This window comes from Danio aesculapii, chromosome 4 (genome assembly GCF_903798145.1).
Source record: "Danio aesculapii chromosome 4, fDanAes4.1, whole genome shotgun sequence".
In the NCBI taxonomy this organism is placed as follows: Eukaryota; Metazoa; Chordata; class Actinopteri; order Cypriniformes; family Danionidae; genus Danio; species Danio aesculapii.
The window spans coordinates 51,342,513-51,364,534 of NC_079438.1; the positions used below are offsets into that span (position 1 = coordinate 51,342,513).

At 36.9% G+C, this 22,022-nt stretch overlaps 1 protein-coding gene across 14 annotated transcripts in view; it reads left to right on the top strand.

Annotated features, from left to right (window-relative positions):
* Positions 1 to 6,069: 6,069 nt before the first annotated feature.
* wnk1b (WNK lysine deficient protein kinase 1b) overlaps positions 6,070 to 22,022 on the top strand; it is a 107,779-nt gene continuing 91,826 nt past the window's right edge. For all 14 annotated transcript variants that reach the window (XM_056456013.1, XM_056456017.1, XM_056456015.1 and 11 more), the window contains exons 1-2: positions 6,070 to 6,663; positions 7,777 to 8,979. In XM_056456013.1, coding sequence (XP_056311988.1) covers positions 8,242 to 8,979 — 738 coding nt within the window. In that variant the 5' untranslated portion in view covers positions 6,070 to 6,663; positions 7,777 to 8,241. The remainder of the gene's footprint in view (positions 6,664 to 7,776; positions 8,980 to 22,022) is intronic.

Below are 22,022 nucleotides of genomic sequence, written 5' to 3' on the forward strand. Positions count from 1 at the left end.
TGAATAAAATACTTTTCAAAACAAAAACCTTCCCTGACACTGAAGCTTCTGGATAGTGTTATATATATATATATATATATATATATATATATATATATATATATATATATATATATATATATATATATATATATATATATACCTTGAAACAAACTTCATAAATGATGTTTTCTTAAAGCACTGTACAACCCAACTTCGGGTATTTCCCTTTAGTTAATCAGCAAAATAGCTTTTAATGGCTTTGCTTTCCTATATAGTATGTAAAGACAATAGTCTCCACCCAGTCCCCAAACTCCACTGGCTGCTGTACATTGTGTACCCTCGGCTCTATACCCTCTAACAGGACCTGCTTTAAAGCAGCAGGAACGAAAACACAAATTTGATCTGTCGTCACTTCATTTTGACAACTGTAGAGCGTTGGAACGTGGCCAAAACTGCTGCTTCACATGTGTTATGTCAGACCCCCATTGTCTTTTGTGTTAGGACCAAGTTATGCAATGCAAAGAGTATTTACCATAGGATCCAATCTGACTTACATTTTCCTGAAGCTGTTTTTTTTTGCTTGTATCATTAACATATTTTTCTTGTGCTGAAAGGTTTTCTTGCACATATTCTGTGAGTCTGGGGTATTTTTTCTCATGTATATCATCTGATTTGCATGTAAGCCTCCTGAAAGATTGGCATGTGTGGACATCTCTTTACACTGGAATGTTAAACTTTCCTACAGGCATTTGACATGGTGACTTTAAGATAACCCCGCATACACTCATTTAGATTAGCTTGTGCATTGTGCTGGTCTCAGAGTAAATATTTACCTTCCGGAGGGTATGGGTATCTTAAATATACAATATCCTTAGACATCCTGCATAATGTTTGAAATTATCTTTATCATGACGGATAATGAAATGCACACACAGACGCACACACACACACACACACACACACACACACACACACACACACACACAAAAGCCTGTTTTTTCTCTCTCGCTCATTACCACCGCCATGTGGATTAGTTGGTGTACTGAGGCTACAACATACTAGATGTTGATCCTTCCTGATTTTCACTTTGGTCATTTCCTTAGTAAACTTACTGCAAATCTGAAAAAATAAAATAATTAAAGGGATAGTTCACCCCATAATTAAATTCTGTCATCATTTACTCAGCCTTTACAAAAAAAGAACAACAAAAAAAGAGTTACTTTGAAAAATGTTGGAAAGTTGTAACCACTGACTTCCACAGTATTTGTTTTACTGTGTTAGTCATTGGTTACAGGTTTTCAACATTCTTCAAAACTTCTTCTTTTGTGTTCAACTGACAAAAGGAATCTCATAAAGGTTTGAAACCACTTGAGTAAATGATGACACGTTTTTATTTGTATTTCCATTCTTCATAAAAAGAGAACAAAAAAAGGGTATTTTGAATAATGTTGGAAACCTGTAACCATTGAATTCCATAGTACAGTATATGTTTTGTGTAAGTCATTGGTTACAGGTTTCCAACATTCTTCAAAACATCCTCTTTTGTGTTCAACAGAAAAAAGGAATCTCAAAAAGGCTTGAAAGCGCTTGAGGGTGAGTAAATGATGACACATTTTTATTTACATTTTCACCCTTCACAAAAAGAGAACAAAAAAAAGGAGTTCTTTTGAAAAATGTTGGAAACCTGTAACCACTGACTTCCATAGTATTTGTTTTTCCTACTGTGTAAGTCATTGGTTACAGGTTTCTGACATTCTTCAAAATATCTTCTTTTGTGTTCAACAGAAAAAAGAAAACTTATGAAGGTTTGAAACCGAGTAAATGATGACACATTTTTATTTACATTTTCATCCGTCACAAAAAGAGAACAAAAAAGCTATTTTGAAAAATGTTGGAAACCTGTAACCATTAACTTCCATAGTATTTGTTTTCCCTACTGTGTAAATCTTTGGTTATAGGTTTCTGACATTCTTCAAAACATCTTCTTTTGAGTTCAACAGAAAAACTGAAACTTATGAAGGTTTGAAATCGAGTAAATGACACATTTTTAATTATATTTTCATCATTCACAAAAAGAGAACCAAATAAGAGTTATTTTGAAAAATGTTGGAAGCCTGTAACCGTTGACTTTCATAGTATTTGTTTTTTCTACTGTGCAAGTCAATGATTGCACACTGTAAAAAAAAAAAACAGCTTCACGACATTTTTGAGTGGACTCAGCTTTCACTTGACTCAATTTACGTTGAGTTAACTCAAAAATGTCCTGAAGCTGGTTGTCTGAAAATTTTGAGTTTAGTTAGTTAAGGTTTCCAACATTTTTTAAAATATCTTCTTTAATGTTTAAAAGAAAAGGAAACTCATAAAGGTTCAAAAGCACTTGAGGGTGAGTAAATGATGACACATTCTTATTTATATTTTCACCCTTCACAAAAAGAGAACAAAAAAAAGTTATTTTGAAAAATGTTTGAGACCTGTAACCATTGACTTCCATAGTATTTGTTTTTTCTACTGTGAAAGTCAATGATTGCACACTGTAAAAAAAAAGTTGACTCAACTAAAAATTTTAAGGCAACCAGCTTCAGGACATTTTTGAGTTGACTCAACTTTCAACCCAAGTACTGCACTTGATCTGCTTTAAGTTGAGTTAACTCACAAATGTCCTAAAGCTGGTTGCCTGAAAAATGTAAGTTTAGTTGGTTAAGGTTTCCAACATTCTTTAAAACATCTTCTCTTGAGTTCAATAAAAAAGGAAACTCACAAAGGTTTGAAACCACTTGAGGGTGAGTAAATGATGACACCATTTTATTTATATTTTCACCCTTCACAAAAAGAGGACAAAATAAAGGAGTTATTTTGAAAAATGTTGGAAACCTGTAACCACTGACTTCCAGTTACAGTAGCATTTGTTTTTTTTTTGAGTAAGTTGAGTAACTTGAGTAAGTCATTGGTTACAGGTTTCTGACATTCTTCAAAATATCTTTTTTTGTTTTCAACAGAAAATAGGAAACTCATAAAGGTCTGAAACCGCTTGAGGGTGAGTAAATGATGACACATTTTTATTTCTTTTTTTTTCGGTGAACTATCCCTTTCTTATTCAGACCGGTGTTAAATTTCCAGATGCTCTCAATTGACCCGTATGTCAACACAGCTCAATCACTGCCTTCATTTGGGAAGGGAGGAACAAAGTGTACCCATCGCCGTCAATGCATCAGAACAAACAGCCTCTCTGGGTTCAGTCAAAGACACATACCGTGATCTCGACACCTTACTGTCTTACTCGATTTTGCCCATCATTGGACCTCACAGGTGGTGTTGGGTAGCAGCAAGGCCTCCGTGGAGAATCTGTGATGTTAGGAAAGATCCTTCTCAGAAATATAAAGAAGAAAAACAAATATATAGGGTTATAATGAGCTTAAAATAAAGTATAACATTATTCCTGCACTTTAAAATGTTTTAATGATTCAATTTTCTTTCTAGACAAAGAGAATAAATCTGTAATCGAATTTGATTTACAGAAGACACCTAATAAAATGCCATTTAGTGTAATAATAGTTTATATATGGCCAAAAAAATTAACAAAAATCCCTTGATGACATAGTAAAACATTATAACTGAGGATCACAAGAATACTTATATAAGAATATTAATTATAATTTGTCATTAATTGTCATTTGGAAACAGATCAGAACAAAAATCTTATTTATTTTCATAAATATATGTTACGATGAATGATGATGGCCCTTTTTTGTGATTTTTTATGATCAGTATATATATATCGTGTACTTGAAACATTAAAGTTGACACCTTATTTGCATTTATTGTGCTAGCTGTATATTTAAAAAAATATATACATACAACTTGATAAATAAACACTCTCATACTTTTATTAAATTCAGAAGTGCTCAAAAAATTGATGTTTGTTTATTTCCTCAAAAAACAAACAAACAAACAAACAAATAAATAAATAAACATGTAAATAAATAAATGAGTAAATAAATCCACAAATTCCTGCAAAAATAAATGCAGAATTAATTAATAGTGCAGGCTGACTTTCTTATTCCCACTATCATGTAATTTATTTAATTATTTATCTGCCTGCACTATTAATATTTATATATTGATTTAAGCAGGAATTTGTGAATTGTATATATTTATTTGCATATTTATTTATTCGTTGTTTTATTTATGCAGGAATTTGTGGATTTATTTATTTATTCATACATTCATTTATTATTATTTATTATTTATTGTTTTTGCAGGTTTCTATGGAGGACGAAACTTGCAAAAAACATAAATAAATAAAGGTGAAAATAAATAAATAGATGTGTATATAAATTAACAAATTCCTACATAAATGAAACAATAAATAAATAAATACACAAACAAATAAATAAATCAATAAATCTACATATTCCTGCATAAATAAAATAATGAATAAATAAATATGCAAATTAATAAATAAATATGTACACAAATTCCTGCATAAATAAAACAATAAATACGCAAATAAATAAATGAATAATAAAATCTACAAATTGCAGCAAAAATAAAATAATAAATAAATATGCAAATAAATAACTAAATAAATAAATGAATAAACAAATCTACAAATTCCTGCATAAATAAAATAATAAATAAATACACAAATAAATAAATGAATAAGTAAATAAATCTACAAATTCCTGCAAAAATGAAACAATAAATATAAAAATAATTACACAAATAAATACATGAATAAATAAATCTACAACTTCCTGCACAAATAAAATTAAAAATAAATAAATACGCAAATAAATAAATAAATGAATGAATGAATATACACACAAATTCCTGCATTAATAAAACAATAAATAAATTGTTACTCAAATAAATAAATAAATGAATGAATGAATATACACACAAATTCCTGCATTAATAAAACAATAAATAAATTGTTACTCAAATAAATAAATAAATGAATGAATGAATATACACACAAATTCCTGCATTAATAAAACAATAAATAAATTGTTACTCAAATAAATAAATAAATGAATGAATGAATATACACACAAATTCCTGCATTAATAAAACAATAAATAAATTGTTACTCAAATAAATAAATAAATGAATGAATAAATATACACACAAATTCCTGCATTAATAGAACAATAAATAAATTATTACTCAAATAAATAAATTAATGTATATATAAATCAATCAATCAAATCACATTTCCTGCATACATGAATATAGAAATAGTTAATAATGTGGTGTGAATGGGGGAAAAATCTGCTTTTAGTTTAGCATTTTCTTATTCCCCCAACATCTTTGTAATTTATTTCCTTTTTGATTTGCCCACACTATTTATCTAGTTATTTAGGCAGGAACTTGTGTTTTTTTTTTAATTATTCATTTCAATTATTATTATATTTAATTATTCACATCAATTATTCATTCATTATTTTATTTATGCAGGAATTTGTAGATTTATTTATTCCTTTATTTATTTATGCATTTATTGTTTTATTTATTGTTTTATTTATGCAGGAATTTGTAGATTTATGAATTAATTTATTTATTTATTTGCGTATTTAGTATTATATTTTTATTTTTTTTATTTGCATAATAATTTATTGTTTTATTTATGCAGGCATTTAATGATTTTTATTTATTTATTTGCATAGTTATTTGTTTTATTTATGCAGGAATTTGTGTTTTTTCATATATATTTATATTTATTTATTTGCATATTTATTTATTGTTTTATTTATGCAGGAATTTGAGGATTAATTAATTAATTGATTTGCATAATTATTTATTATTTCATTCATGCAGGAACTTGAGGATTAATTAATTTGCATGTTTATTTATTTATTTATTGTTTTTGCAGGTTTCATCCTCCATCATTTTATTAAATTCAGAAGTGCAAAATAAATTATTATTTTGGAATATCCCCTCAAAAAATAAAACAAACAAACAAATAAATAAAAAACAAACAAATAAATAAATACATAAATGGACTCGGGAAGGAAACAGCGACCTCTTCAGTCCGCTTTACGCCACTGTCGGCTGCCGCTGTGCTGTCATTATTCAGTGGGAGGGTAGACAGCAGCAGCCTCGGAGCTAAAACCAACGTGACAGACTGGAGTCTTAATAACACCACCCGAACCAAGAGCAGCAGTTACAGACAAACCCCGAATGCTGCATATGGAGACTACTGGATGTCATTTGTCGACTGCTGCTGCGTAAGGATAACGATTCCGCCGGTTCGACAGCCGCGAACGCAATCCGCAGTGGATGTTGTTGCATTGTTCACGTGAAAGGAAGAAAAATCCGTGGGTTCAGCGGATCCGCGTGCAGTCCACCGGAACCGGACACTGTTGTCGATTTGTCATGATGTTTTATCATGGGATACATCATCGTTACGCTGGATACCGATTTCATTAAAACCATCACATCGCGCTGGATTCAACAGCCCCGTGTTGAACTTGGCCTGTAGAGCAAAACAGCGCGATGAACGAGTAGCTGTGCTAACTTAAATCTATGGAATTTATGTTTTCTGGTTTATAGTCGTGATCATATTTTGCCTTTGTAACAGTTTGCCGATTATCTCTCTGAAATTATTCGCTCGGTCAACTCGAGCAACTGCAGCTGTCGCTTTGTCTACATCAGCGGGCAATGGATATGACGATACGAAAGGTAATCGCTGGCCAGCCTCCTATTTATTTATTGCAGCCAAATGTATTGACGATATCTATAAACATCTGTTAATTGTGTGTTGACAGGGTAAATACACACTATATGTGTTGTGCTGTCGTATGTATGAAGCGCGTGTATTCGTAAGCGCTTCCTGTTCAATAAACGTTATTAAACGTGCGCGACGTTATTTTAAGAGCAAACTCGAGAGCTGAAGAACCAACGGTTTTCGTTACTTGACAACATTGTGTAAACATATCTTACATTGTGTGTTGCTTGTAATCGTTTAAAACTGCTTAATACTTTTGGGTTTTGTGCTTTACAGTTATAAAAATCCCCCAAATCTCAGCTGGCCACCACACGTAACCAGGGCGACCCGTCTCGCGACCCCCGCGTGCGCAGTAGACGTGTTCATCTGCCATGCCGTGTTTTTGTTTTGTTGACATTTTGACGCAATGTATTATATAATTTACGGTTTTACGACTGAAACGGAACACCTGGCTGACTCCGTATCCAAAAAAAGGCCTGGGAATCGTTGGCGAGAGCCAAGCAGTGATACAGAGAAATCGAGTTAGCAAAGGATTCTTTGAAACACTGTAAAACGATTACTACAGTCTTATATGTTGCGTAAATTGGCATTTAATGTGAATATTTGTTAACATAATGAACAATTAGAACTGTCTTTAGTTGTAATATGTTAATATTTTTTATTTCTTAGTTCATTATTTATGTGTCAGTCTTCAGTGGTGTACTCATACCTATTAAAGGGATAGTTCACCTACAAATTAACATTATGTGATTATTTACTCTCCCTTTACTTGTTTAAAACCTGTCTGAGTTTCTTTCTTGTGTTAAATACATTCGAAGAAAGCTTGAAACCTGTCCACAATATTTAATTTTCCTACTTTGGATGTCAGTCATTACAGGTTTACAGTTTTCCTTAAAAGATCTTCTTCAATGTTCAACAGAAGAAGCTCACAATGGTTTGTAACCATTTGAGAGAGAGTAAATAGCTAGTAAATCGTCAGTTTTAGGTGAACTATACCTTTTAAACTGGAGATTTGAATGCTTGAATGTTAATGCACAATTAATATGTTCTTTGTATGTCTCTTGTAGTACATCTGAACCTGGTTTTGGGTTTCGGAGCCAGGTTTCCTGCACTCTGAAGGTCTGAAGAACATCAAGGCCTTTGCCCTTTTTCCTTTTAAGGTTCCTTATGCCCAATGACGGCTGTCTCCGAGTCACTGCAGGATGGATGAAGTGGATTTGACAGTTTTTGTCTGTCACCATCAGTGCTTGCCTCTCAGTAACTGTGTCTTGTTCTTTTACGTTTATAAAAGAACACCTCCTCTCTTGGGCTCTGGCCCTTTACACTGTAAGAGTAACTGTTAGTAAGGAATACCCCACGGAGGGGGCCTTCCAGCAAACTCTGTGGTTCACGTGGGCGTTTATTTTTTTCAGTATCTTTTTGTGCCACAGTTAAAAGCAAAAGCAGGAAATTTACGCAAAAGGTCAAAGTTTACATTTACGCTTTTTCAAAATTATTTATTTATACGTTCAAGTTTATTTTTCCCTGGAAAGATGTCATCGGAAAATCCCAATAAGGTAGTGACCTTCTTGGCCCCACCACCTCCAAAGAATGTGAATGGCTCCGGTTCAGACTCACTGGTTGGTGAGAAGCTAGACACGGAGGTCAGAAAGCGACGCCACACAATGGATAAAGATCTGAAGACGGCTGAGCATAGATTCTTTAGACGTAGCGTCATCTGTGACTCCAATGCCACAGCCCTTGACTTGCCCAGCAAGGCCTGCATCCTCACCTCACCTCCAGACTGCGAGCAGTTTGTTATACCCACGGTGCTGAGTTCGGCCCCTGATGTAACTCTTGACACCCAAACAGTAGTTTCAGCGGTCGTTGTGGAAGAACGTTCAGAGGATGAAAGACGTGCTGGGGTTGAAGAGATTGTGGAGGTACAGAGTCCTTCTGTGCAGGATGTGGGCTCAAGGCAGAGTGAAGTCCTTGGTAAGGTGGAGACTGAGCCCAGTGATGTTGGTGACAAAGAGCAAGAGAGTGGAGTAACAGACAAGCAGGAGGAGGAGGAGAGAGGGGTGGCGAAGGCCCGTGCTGAAGCTGAGCTGAGGGAGGCTGAGAAAAAGGTGCAGGAAGACATTGAAGAAGTGGAGACCAAAGCTGTGGGCACCTCTCCTGATGGCCGCTTCCTCAAATTTGACATCGAAATTGGACGTGGATCATTCAAAACGGTCTACAAGGGCTTGGACACAGAGACAACAGTGGAGGTGGCGTGGTGTGAACTTCAGGTAAGAAACGATTCTGTTATTTATCTCTGCAGCCTTGGTTAATTATAGCAGGTGCTCATGCTGTTTGATGTGAACTGCAAAAGCTTACAACTGAGGTTGTGAAACACAAACATGGGTTTGAAAATGGGTGCCAAAGTTAAACAGGAAGTCTCATTTGTTTGTATAGATTTGTGGTCATGGTTCTTATGGTGCCCCTACAGGATGTGGGTGAAGAAGCTCCGAAGTTGCAGGCTATGCCCAAATGATTTAGTAGGCATGTTGATCATCTCAACCTGCATCCGTCACACTGAAAATATTATGTTAAACTTTTACTTAAAAAAAAAAACCTGATTAACTTAAAGGGGTGGTCCACTTCGATATCATATTTTAAACTTTATTTCATGTGTAATGTAGCTGTGTGAACACAAACAACATCTCTGAATGTAATATGCTTAAAGTTCAATGCAAAGGTAGACATCGACATTTAGCTTAGCAAAGCCTACCGCGAACAAAGTTGGGGGACTACCAAAAAATACTTCCAGGCTAGTGAGATCACAAGGGCTTTTGGTTACACGCATTCACCACACACACACACCCTGCACAGCGAAGGGGCGTGGTCAGAGGTGCTGTAATTATACAGCAGAGAAAGCTACAATGTTGTCCAAATGCTGCTATTTCCACAGAGCTTCTTCTGTTTCTGTATTTGAGCTTCCAAAGGACACAACACAAAGCCAAAAGTGCTTAGTTTAATTTTATTTATGTTCCAGAGAATTATAAAATATAATTCTCTGGAAGTTCTCCTTTGTCCACAGCTTTGTCGGTTGGAGGAATTTTTAGCCAAATCCAGCATTGAACTGAGAGAGATTCTGGAAGTTCTCCTTTGTCAAATGCTATATATATATATATATATATATATATATATATATATATATATATATATATATATATATATATATATATATATATATATATATATATATATATATATATATATATATATATATATATATATACTTAGCATTTGACAAAGGAGAACTTCCAGAATCTCTCTCAGTTCAATGCTGGATTTGGCTAAAAACTCCTCCAACCGACGAAGCTGTGGACTGTGAGCCACAACCTGTAAGAATTTTTTTTCTTAAAACTGATCAATTGCATGCACAGTTTGTAGTGTTAATGGTATGTTGTAGCAAGGACGCAAAAGCGCATGCTTGTAGGGGCATGACCCGGAGCCAATCCGCAAATCACAGCACATTATGTTAGCTGAACAATCAGAGCCTCTTGAGGGCGGCCCTTTCTGAGGAACTAGGAAATATGACAGTTGTTTTCATGTTAGCTGAGTAGCTATAAATAATCAAAGTAAGATGTATAAAAAAAAAATAACAACGTGTTTTTCTACAAATGAAGCATGAGCAAACATTGCATTGCATCTTATAAACACAACTAAGCCTTAAAAATAGACTCTGGACCTCCCCTTTAAGATAAGTTAAAGTAATATAGAACGTTGTTGCCATGACTATTTTATCAAAATATTATTATTGTTTTCATCATCAGTGTACTGTAAAAGGAAGACATAATATTTACACATCTTAGCCATATCCAGCAATGCTAGGAATGCAAAGCACACTTGTTTTGTGTTACAAATTCCTTTTTATGATAGAATCAGGTTTGCATTTCTTGAAGCGTTTGAATTCATGTTTTTCTCGAACACAGATGCTATCCTTGCTTGATTTCATGCTGTTCATCACTACATTCCAAAGTGTGACACAGTGCTTGGTTTTCAGCGTTGCCACAAGAGACACTTTAGTATTAACACATTGGTTCTCAGCCTTTTTTATTTTTTTTTTTATTTTTTTTTTTATTGTATGCCCATATTCACAAAACATTAACATCAAAATGTTTTAACATTAAAGAGAATGTACAGTCTTGAGAGTGAAAGTAACAGAGAAATTAATGTAAAAAAACAAAATAAATAAATAGGTGAAGAATAATTAAAAGTACAATTACATCATCTTAGAGTAGTCTTTAAGTGTAGGTTATAACAAAGAGTGTAAATGAATGTCAAGGATGTTGTATTAACTTAAGAGAGCTCTTTTATGTACTCCCAAAGGGGAGACCAAATTGACCAAAATCTATCAGATTTTTCATGTTTGTCATAGGTAAGTTTTTCTAATGGTAGCCATGTAGCAATCTGTGATATCCACATTTTAAAAGATGGAGCTTGTGATGCAGACCAGAGTAGCAAAATACATTTTTTAGCTAAATATACCGATACAATAAATAACTGGAATGCATCTTTTTTAAACAGATTATTTGCATTAAGATTCAATAAGTACAGGGTTCTCAGCCTTTTTGACCCTGTTTAGTAGAGAGTTGTAGATGCGAGCACAAGTGGATGATGCTAAATACAGCCTCTGAAATGTTTTGAGCTTGTCCGCTTCCCAAAGAGGTCAGAAACATGATCAAATTACATTCAGAATGTTGATGCTGATTATGAAATTAATCAGACCAATTTCCTACTTTGTCATCTGACATCATAGGTTTGGTTAAAAAATGTGAAGAGCACAATGCTCTATTACAGTTCCTGATTTCCACTGATGAAAAGAAACAAAAACAAAAGCTGCTTCTATCAATTTTTCCCCACTCATATGTAAATTGTATGAGCTTATTTCAGAATATGAAATAATTTTACAACATTGGTCTCAAATTCGGTTCCTGGGGGGCCGCAGCTCCGTTTTGCTCCAACCCTAATCAAACAGAGCTAATCCAATTAATCAAGGTGTTCAGAACTACTAGAGACTAATAAGCAGGTGTGAGTTGGAGGTGGTTGGAGTTAAACTAGAGTTGGCGTTTGAGACCATTGTTTTGCAATTTACCCTCCCCAAAATGTTGTTGAAAGTGAACCAAATGAAATGCCAGGTGTAAAAGGGGAATGCATCTATCTTGTCTACATTTTATCCAATTGACAATAACCAAAGACTATAGAATTCACAAGACATGTCACTCATATCTTTTGGAATGGGGAAAAGTGTAACTGTAAGTATGGTCAATAAAGCCCAGCCTACTAGTACAGGAGCCAATCATCGATCGATATAGACTGATTTCACGCGGCCGCCATTTTAAATAGCAAAATCGAGGCTGCAGTGGGAAGAAACCCGAAAGTATCGCCTGAGTCACACAGGAATGTTGTGTACCTGGCTGTATATCTTATTAGCGAAGAGAAATCGACACAAATTTATACTTTCACAGCCTTCCGAGTGACTCAAAGGTCTGTTCTAAATAAATAGTGAAAATAAAGGGATATTGGACCTCATTTTGAGCTAAGTTAAGGGAAATTGCACTTTTATTTATCAAACTCAAGTTGATGAAGGGATTCTTTCACTATATTAGACATGTCACGATACAAAATTTCGGTACTGTAATAAAAAAAAGTCCATTCCACGTTAACATTGAAGCACTGTTGGTGGCGTTCTTAAACAATGCTGATTTGCCATTGTGTTCACGTGCTCAACAGAATGACTTTGTTTGGCTGTGAAGGTCATCAGTTCACCACACTTCACCGATGTTTACCGAGCACAAACGCAGACGAGCGATCCGCTGATAAATCGACTGATCTTTATGGCCTTAAAGGCTTCAATGTCCGTCTATCCGTGTTTGCACTCGGGGAAGAGTGGTGAACTGATGACCTTCACGAGCAATCACAGTCGTTTCTGTTGAGCACTGGTGAATACTATGGCAAATCAGCGATGTTTATGAGCGCGCTCAGCAGTGTTTAAATGTTAGTGGGAATTGGACGTTTTTTAAAACTTCAGTACCAGGACAACACTATTACAGACAACACGAGGGTGTGCTACAGAGGACTGCATTGTTTTATCGCTCACCGGTTACATAGACTGAAGCTGGGAAGCGTCCCCCCGGTGTTTACCTGCTGCCATGAACTAAAGCCTAGGAGGACACTTGGGCGTATTACTCTGAAAGAGATTGTGATGTTGTTTGATGCCTAATATGCTTTCAATTGTTTAAATTAAACTGAACTGAATGATATTAAAGTGATGTTAACACCATATCTGCATTTTGAAATCGTGGCAACAGCTAGGGGGTTTGTAGTACACAGCATGTTGCTGCAATGTTTACAGTGCTGATCCTATACTTCCGGGTTTCTTCCCACCGCAGCCTCGCTTTTGTGTTTTAAAATGGTGGCTGCGTGAAATAAGCATATATGGTGAAAAAGCCCACCTTCTAGTACAGGAGCCAATTATCAATCGCTATAAACTGACAATACTCTGGTGGAGGGGCATGAACCAGACATGAGTATCTGCAGATTTTGTATGATTTGGACGTTTAGAAATGAAACTAAAGACACAGTTGTTATTTAATTTTATTGGTGATTCCTAATATAAAAATTCAATCGTAAGCTTGGCAAGAAATTTTGGAGAATTTGATGTTTCCCCATTCAGACAGAATGCCCGAGCATACTGCCCAAGAGGAATTTCAAAGATGGCTGCAGAGTGAAATGACTTGCCTTAAAGGGACTTCACCATAACACATCTTTGCTTAGGTAACAGCACTATGTTAATAATAACGTAACTCATGCGATGTAGTGGTTCAGACACCTTGAAGACTGTAACTGTCAGATCAAAACAAGATTTCACTTTTACTATGATTTCTTGGACAGGATATTGGACTCATATCTGGATGCATATATACATTCATTGACCTTTTTACCTTCCTGGCAGAGCTATTTTAATTTCAAAACCAAGAGCTGAGATACATTTAGAGTTTTTGATAACACATTGACATCTAAATCTGACAAATTAGGGTCTGGTAAGTGAAATCGAGTTGGGTCTGGTACATATAGACTTGAGTGTTTCCTCCAAGTATCACCCTTTCTGTTCATCATAGTATCTGGTTTCTAGCCAGATAGATCTTTTCTGGAGCAAGTATAACTACACACAGAGAAGGATGGATTGTTGTTAGCTGCCTGATGAAGATCCTTCCATACAAACTGAACCGTTATACACACTGATACTAGGCTGTGTTAGTAATTCCTCCTAAGCGCTCGTATATTTAAACCGTTACATAAACATGTCAAAGCACATACAGATGAAAGTGTGCAAAATATGCTGCAAAGGGTGGGGTGGAAGACTGTGGAATGTAAGGGTGGTTGGTGCCAGTGACGTCATGTTGGCACTGACAGGATGAGAGGATTGCAGGCAATGTGCATTGATGGAAGCAATGTAGCTTTATGATGTGTAGACATTTGCTTAAAGGGGGGATGTGCACTGCATTTATAGAAAGATCAAGACCTTTAGAGCAACTCTTAAGTAATTCGAGGGTTAGAGGGCACGCAGGAGCAGAGGTCTGGCCATTGGAAACCCCCAGGTTGACAAAGAAGAGAAGAAAGGCGAAGAGGGGGTGATGAATATAAGAACATAATGGAGGGTTGCTTTTTGTCCACTTTCTCTCTCTCTCTCTTTTATTCGCTCTTTTTTTCCCTTCACTTTCAGGATGCTTTTGTAGTCTTACTGGACATCAGTAGAAGTGACTTGTCTTGGATGCAGAAGAGGAAAGAAGATTATCTCGTCAGCTTTGTTAATGGGCCATCTAAACTGTTTTATATCCCAGAGCTGATTCATTTGCAGAGCTTTTTTTTGTCCTCCCATTTGAGATCACTTGGGAATTACTTTCGTTGCATGGATTGACTCAAACGTTCCTATTTGGTTCTAATGTTCTCCAGCACTTCCATTAGGATGCAATTATTACATATTTAGTAGCAATTCAGTTACACTATTGTGGTATCAGTTATTTGGATAGTGGCTTTGGTTACCCGGCATGCATCAGTAAATCCATATCACTCCGAATAGATTTATTGGATCAAAATGGGCTGTACTGTCTCTCTTGTCCTCATAGACTTGGTATGTGTTGAATCATAGATGAGCTATTAGACCCCCACAATTCATTCCTCATGGTTTCAGGGAGATTCATGCCATGGCTCTCTTAATGGGAGCAGAGGCATCCCTTTATGCTTTTGTTTTTCTATTCAGCTGAATTATAATAGTAAAGACATGAAAGGCTGTGCAAGCGCTAAATGCGCTGTGAAGAGTTCAGTCCCCCTCTGTCTTTTTCTCAACATTGCCATCTATCTCTCTGCCAAATGTTTTCCGAAAATGTCACATAGTAACTGAGCAGAAACAAAGCAGGGTGCAGTCATAACATTTTGAATGCGATATTAATCCACCCTTAGCAAGCACCACGCAATATTACTCAAACATGTTTAACAAACCCCTGACCTTCAGTATTAAAGATTGCTGTGTAATTTGTAATGCGCAGTTTGTGGTACCGACATTGATGATAACTCAAATTATGTGGTTTTTCTTCTTAAAGTGATCTGGCTTCTGAATTTCCACTGGCAGAAAGTGAAATTCATGGAAAAATCCCATAGATATTTGACTTTGGCTAATAAAAAACTACCTAACAACCCAGTGTGGTTTGCACAGCAAGTACCACTCAAATTTCCCTTCTGTTTCTTGTTCATCCCCGCCATAGGTGTATTTTCTTTGGTGTTTTTTGTGGGTAATGTTATTTCAATGCACTAATAGAGTTGTAAGCTCTTTTTTATGAGCTTTTCCAGCAGGGGCAATGGAAATCACTTGCAATTAGTTGTCTAAACATATGCACACACACTCACACAGGGTCCTATGTTGTCGTATGTTGACTTTCTTTATAAATGTATACTTTCATCCATATGCAAGTTGTTGACCGGTATTGACCCCAGGCTATTTAAGACTATGCGGCTGTCATGCCCTCAGCCTTATCGCCATATGCTAGCTATGAGATATCACAGTGCTGGAATTTGTGCGGGAGGTGCCTTAAGTCCAGGCCGGAATAAAAAAGACATGCCCCAGAGAGAGTGTCGTCATCTGTGAATAATGCAGAGGATGTGAAGGGGAACAGTTGAGGAAGAAATCCAATCCCATGGATCCTAGCCATAGCCGTTTCCCTTTTCATTGTTGAAATCCATTTTTTTTAAAGAAGTGAGAAAGACAAAGACAGGAGTAGCGCTTCCTTCATTTGCAAGCGCTGATCTCCTTCCTCATTTACAGTACTGGGCCTGTATGTGTGTGTTTATCCATTGTGTCTTACACAGTCTGGAAGGAAAAAAGATGTCATCATCAATGGAAATACATGGAGGGCTTTGCCATTGTGAGATGCTATCTGATTGGAATTATGTTTCACTTGAATTGTGTGTTTTATCTCTACTTAATGTGAAGTTGACTTTTTTTTTCAAAGATAATTTCTTTTTTTTTTAACCTTGTCAGCTGCACAATGACAGAGAAATGTATGCAAAGTAGAAAATGTGTGCATTCATCACAAACTCTGACAGCTCTTGGCTTAAATAGATTCACTTGTCTTTCTTGTCAAGTCGTGGTTTCACTTCTCAGAAGATCCACGTCTGGGTCTGTCTGTTTTCTTGACTTCTTTCACGTAAAAACTTAACAGGTAGTCTATATTTTAAGCTTTTATAGTTTTATATGGGGGGGGGCTAAAAGTTATATTCTTTACAATGTTGAATATTGATTATATTGGTTTTGACCAAAAAAAGGAAGTCTTACCTTTGGTCCTTTTTTGGCAATAACTTAGATGAAAAGACCCTCATCCACCCCAAAAAACATCAGATTTTACATTGCATAAACCAAAATGCTCTTATATATGTGAATGCATGTTCGATAAACCCAGTAACGGCACTTGCACATTACTTTAAATCATGCGTCCACTTCAAATACTTTACTGGTAACATATTGCTGGCTGTACCATCTCCGAAAGAATGCATAATCTTATACAGCTGCTCATCTGTCTCTGGCATACAAAAACCTTTTTTGCCCACTGAGGCTTGCTGGAACTCCCTCCTGTTATATTATTCTCATCACTCCTTTGAGAGCCTGATCAATAGCCTGTGATAGGTTGCATATCAATTAAAGTTGAGACACTAGCTAATGAGGAAAATCAGGTTTGATCCTTTGTGGTCTTTATTATCGTTGTCTCTCTGTGCTTTTGTAGGTAGTGTAAGTGTGTTAAAGGTCACTATGGGAGGGCAGTAAATTCCTCAGGTTTCATTGCTCACCTCAGCCCCTTGTCCTAACTGCCCCTCATTTTATTCAATAAGCCTCTTAAGATGCTGTTTACACACACACATACACAGTGGTTTTACCATTCAGCCTCACCCTCTATTACCTTCACCCTACTGACCCTATTTGCTCTCTTCATTCTTGTATTGTCAGAAGTGCTTTGTCATCAGTTAAATTAGATTTAGAGTGCTATTCAATTCAAGCCTTTATACAGTTTGTGCATGTGTACTTATTAATTAAGCAAAATAATTGCAAATATTGTTTCGGACTGTTTTAGAGACTTTGCCTGGCTTCAGTGTTTATCATTTTGCTATTTCATTCATTTGTGGGAGGACACAATGACGTAGCAGATCCTAAATTTGGAAGCATGTAAACCTTGTATCCTGTATGAAGAGCATCTTAGAGGCTGCTCTTGAAGTGGCTTTTGCAGAGTGGGCTGGTTGGACCCGCAACTCCTCCCAGATTTCAGTGGCTGATTTGCGTTCACATTCTCTGAATTCTTGTGGCAAGACGTCAGCTTTTGAAGAGGACAAAAACTTAAAGAAGGGGGGTTTTCAATTGAAAGCGGACTCTCTTTCTGGTATTATCTGTCTCTCCCAGCTAGAGCACATGCTGAAAGCTCAGAATCTGGATCTGAATGCAGTATTTTTGGGGTTTTGATCATTAGTAGGTTGTCTTTTTACAAAAGGGAAATCATTAAAAAAAGTCTTTGAGAATATTTAGCATAGTGAGATAAAAAACAGAATGCATAAAGTCTGAAGCTTACTAATTTTCCCAACAAAGTTTGAAATGTACTGAAGCTTCTGTTTTTTATTTTTCTTCCAAATCTTATTACAGATATGTGATAGCACTCCCCTCAATCCAAAGGAATGCATCTTGGTTACTTAGAGCTGGGGCAGGCTGTTTCTGCTAAATGTCTGGGATATTTTGGCACTGTCACACCTATATAAATGCGGTGCTAGAGGTGTAGCCTGAGCTGTATCAATGGGAGCTGGTGTTTATTGGGCTGTCAGGGTCTGTTACATCATTCTAAGGCTATGTTCAGGCCCCTGTAGTGAGTACAAAAGTAGGACGTCCTCTCTTGCCAGAGTTTGACTCAATTTAGGATGCTCAAACAAGCTTAGCTCATCCTCTGCAGTAGTATACATAATTCTGGAAACCTTACTCTGACCCGAAACATGGTCGCAAGAATACTGCCATGTGCCAAAAAAAAGGCATAATGTGTTCCAGAATTTTAGATCTTTTCTTTTACAAGCTATAAATAGCAGCACCTCATCTGCTGCTGTCGTTCCACTACATGGTCAGAATTTGAGCAGACAGTTTTGGGTAATGACGTGGGGCAGAGTTGGCCCAAGGGAATCTTTTAGCTCTCACATGAGCTTCAGGAATGAAAACCCAGAACTGTGGCACAGTCTCAGCTCAGCTGTTGTACTCAACTGTATGGTGACATTCTTTATGTCGGTCATAGTGACCCTGCCCTGTCACTGCATACCCAGTCACAAGTAGCACGGCCACAACTTGTCGTTATTGCACACACATTTCATGGTTTGGGCAGATTTAATGTGATTTGTTGAGTTTACTCAGCTTTCAGTAATGGGATTTTGTTATTTGAATCGAAATAGAGTTGTGGAGAAATGGAGTAATTTTGAAGAACTGATTGCTGAATTTGCCATGATGTTGTATTTCAAACCTTTACTACTATTTTAGAACTGCATTTTACTTGGTTTTGCTGTTAAAGATACAAATTTGATAAATCTTGGTATTTACAAAAGATCTGTGGAAATTACTTAAGTTGACTGTCACACACTTCTGCTGAATTGTTTACATGAAACAATAGATATTGTTGTGGAATGAACACCGTTCTTCTGTATTTCACATAAAATTGTGAATTCTCTTCCTGGTAACTGTACTTCCTACTCAGTCCCCAATGACCTTTCTACGTTCCTTCCCTTGCAATTTTTTTTTCTGTTCTCTGCCTTTCCCATGAGGAATGTGACAGTCAGGTGGCTGGCTCCTGCCTTGCCGAATGTTCCCATGTGACGATGACCTGATTGTGACCCTGCTGCATAGGTTAAAGGAAAGGCGAGCAGCAGTGCTTGTCCATCTGACCTAAATTGTATTCCAAACCACATTTGTCCATAAATGAGTACTGTGATGAGGATAGGATAAGCAATCTAAAAAATTCAGTGCACTCTCATTCCACCTGCATCTTCATAAATATTGGAGTATAGTACTCAGAGGAAGTGCATACTGCACAGGAACTAATATTGGATTGTAAAATAATCTCTTTCTAAAGCTGCATTGTTATCTACAATTTGTCATCTGAGGCTAAATACTCTTCCTGGGCTCTAGTCCATGTGACATCTTCTCTGTGCTAATTGTGCACTGTAGACCTTTGGAACCAACACCAGAGCCAGAACAATGCAAGTGGCCCACTGAGTAGTATGAAGTTGTCTTATTTTGGCCCATCCTCATGCTGCGACTTTATCAGGATCCAGACAGAGACAGTACAGCCATATCGCCCTGCAGCCCAAGACCGGTTAGTCACTGAAGCTAAGGCCAGTACCTGGATGGGAGACCACATGGGAAAGCTAGGTTGCTGCTGGAAGTGGTGTTAGGGAGGCCAGCAGGGGGCACTCAAACTGTGGTCTGTGTGAGTTCTAATGCCACAGTATAGTGAAGGGGACACTATACTGTCAGTGAGTGCCATCTTTAAACCGAGGTCCTGACTCTCTGTGGTTATTAGAAATCCCATGGCACGTCTCGTAAAAGAGTAGGGGTGTAACCCCGGTGTGCTAGCCAAATTACCGCAATTGGCCCTTATCCATCATGGCCTCCCAATCATACCCATCCACCGAATTGGCTCCATCGCTGACTCTCCAAGCGCACTGGCACCGTCGCCTGTGGCTGCTGCATACCAATTGTGGTGTGGAGAGACCCCCTCATGACTATAGAGCATGTTGGGTATGGCCATACACAATAAATGCGATATATAAATACACATTACATTACATTACGGTAAAAATGGCAGTGATGTGATGCTCCAGAGTTGAAGGAATTCAATCCTGATTCCCAAAGCTGATTCCCTAAAAGGTCTGCTTTTCTTTGGCACTTGCGATTTCAAACACACTTATTCAGTCCACTTTTTGGGCTTAATGGATTTGAGGCAGCCCTGATACAGCCAGCTGATCAGTGAACACCCTGAGCACTATAAAGCTTGTTACGTCATTGACTATTCCCAAGCTTTCTTTCTTATCTGTGTTTTGCTTTATACTACGTTGGTCATTGTGTCAAATAAATGTATAGTTTACCAAACAACATTTTACTGAGTAGTCAACAACTTCATGTTGATAGCCTAACCCTGCTGCTTTAACATGCAGGAATTCGGACTTCAGTTGACAAAGCATCTTGTCTTTTCTCCTCAGCTGTATCACTTTGTTTTATATTCTTGTTTGGCTGCTGTCTAGCCTGTCTTTGCATTTGTATCATCAAAAAGGAAAAGGAAGCTTACAGCTTCCTGTGTGTAACGCATCTGATGAGGAAGCTCGCGCTTTGCTTTTAATGCTTACAAACACCATGGCCTTTGCCCTAGATAGGTCAGAAAGTCTTGTTTTCTTGTTCCGCATTACATTCAAGCTCTGTGTTTTTCCTATAAGGTCATTTTCACCTACCTGCAGTTCTTAGAGAAATAGACAGACAGTTGAATTAACAGATGTCACTAGGCTACACCTGGTTGTTAAGAAGCTTTCTTTCTATTTTGCAGTATGTGTGTTGTGTGGGCTCAACTCTTGGTTTTTTCATGCATTTGGAAAACGTTAAACTCCATTTGACAAATTATCAACCATCTCTGTAGTTCATCATGCCTGTCTTGCTGAATGTTTGCATGAATGTTTCTCAGTATATTGTCTAATTGAGCCAGTTTCTTCAACCAGCTTACTGTACTTCGAGGCAAGAAAGTGGGTTGTAATGGTTACCGCACAACTTCCTCCCCACTGCGTTGCAGACACATTGCTGGCAAGCAGTGGTCCTATTAGTGGTAGCAAAAACTGCTTTCTTGTGTAACAGATACTGCTCAGTTTTCTAAAGACAAATGTATTTCTGGGAAACAAACATTCATTCCACCTGTTAAAGTGACAAAATTAGCTAGTTATTACAACTTATCTTCTTTTCCAAATATGAACTGTTAGCATGCTATCACCAAGATTCAAACCAATCTTTTATTTGTCTGATATACCTTCATATTTAAGCAAATCGTGCATCTTTGTTTAAACAATGTGAACAAATGGGTTAAGATAAGGTTCCTAATCTTGTGTCTTTGAGTGTAGAGAACCCTTCAGGTGATGCTGGAGGGCGGAAAGGTGTCGGGAACTTATAATGAGCACTCTGTTCTTCTGGTTTCCTAAGACTAACTGATGAGTAAGTTTGATAGGGCTTTGGAGGAGGATGTGATTGAGTTGAGCTTTGGAGCCATTTTAAAAAAGCTAGACTGATAAAAGGCCTGATTCATCCAGACGACAGACAGGTGTTCATGAGAGCTGCTTAATACAGTGACTCACATACACCTGCCGTGCCTTGGCTTGCACTTTGTGACAGGAGAGTGTGTCGTCTCTGAGTGTATGCAAATGCTGTGCAGCTTATTCTTGCCAGCTTGTGGTTTTCTGCACAACACAGCGACTGAAAGCCATATTAGTCACTCTCTTATCTGACATGATTTCTGTTCTTCACTCACATGCATGCACCCTGATTACAGAGAGTAAATGGCTGAGAATGAGGACACTAACCAGACTTAGAATACTGGAAGTTGCAGGTTTGGTCCATCTAGAGCAAGCATCTGAAAAACTTGCTTATCTTTTGTTCTTTGAAGCAGCCTTTGGTTATCAGTGTTCCCATTCAAGAATAACGGGGGAACTGTTGCCTACCCAATGCTTGATTGCGCACTCC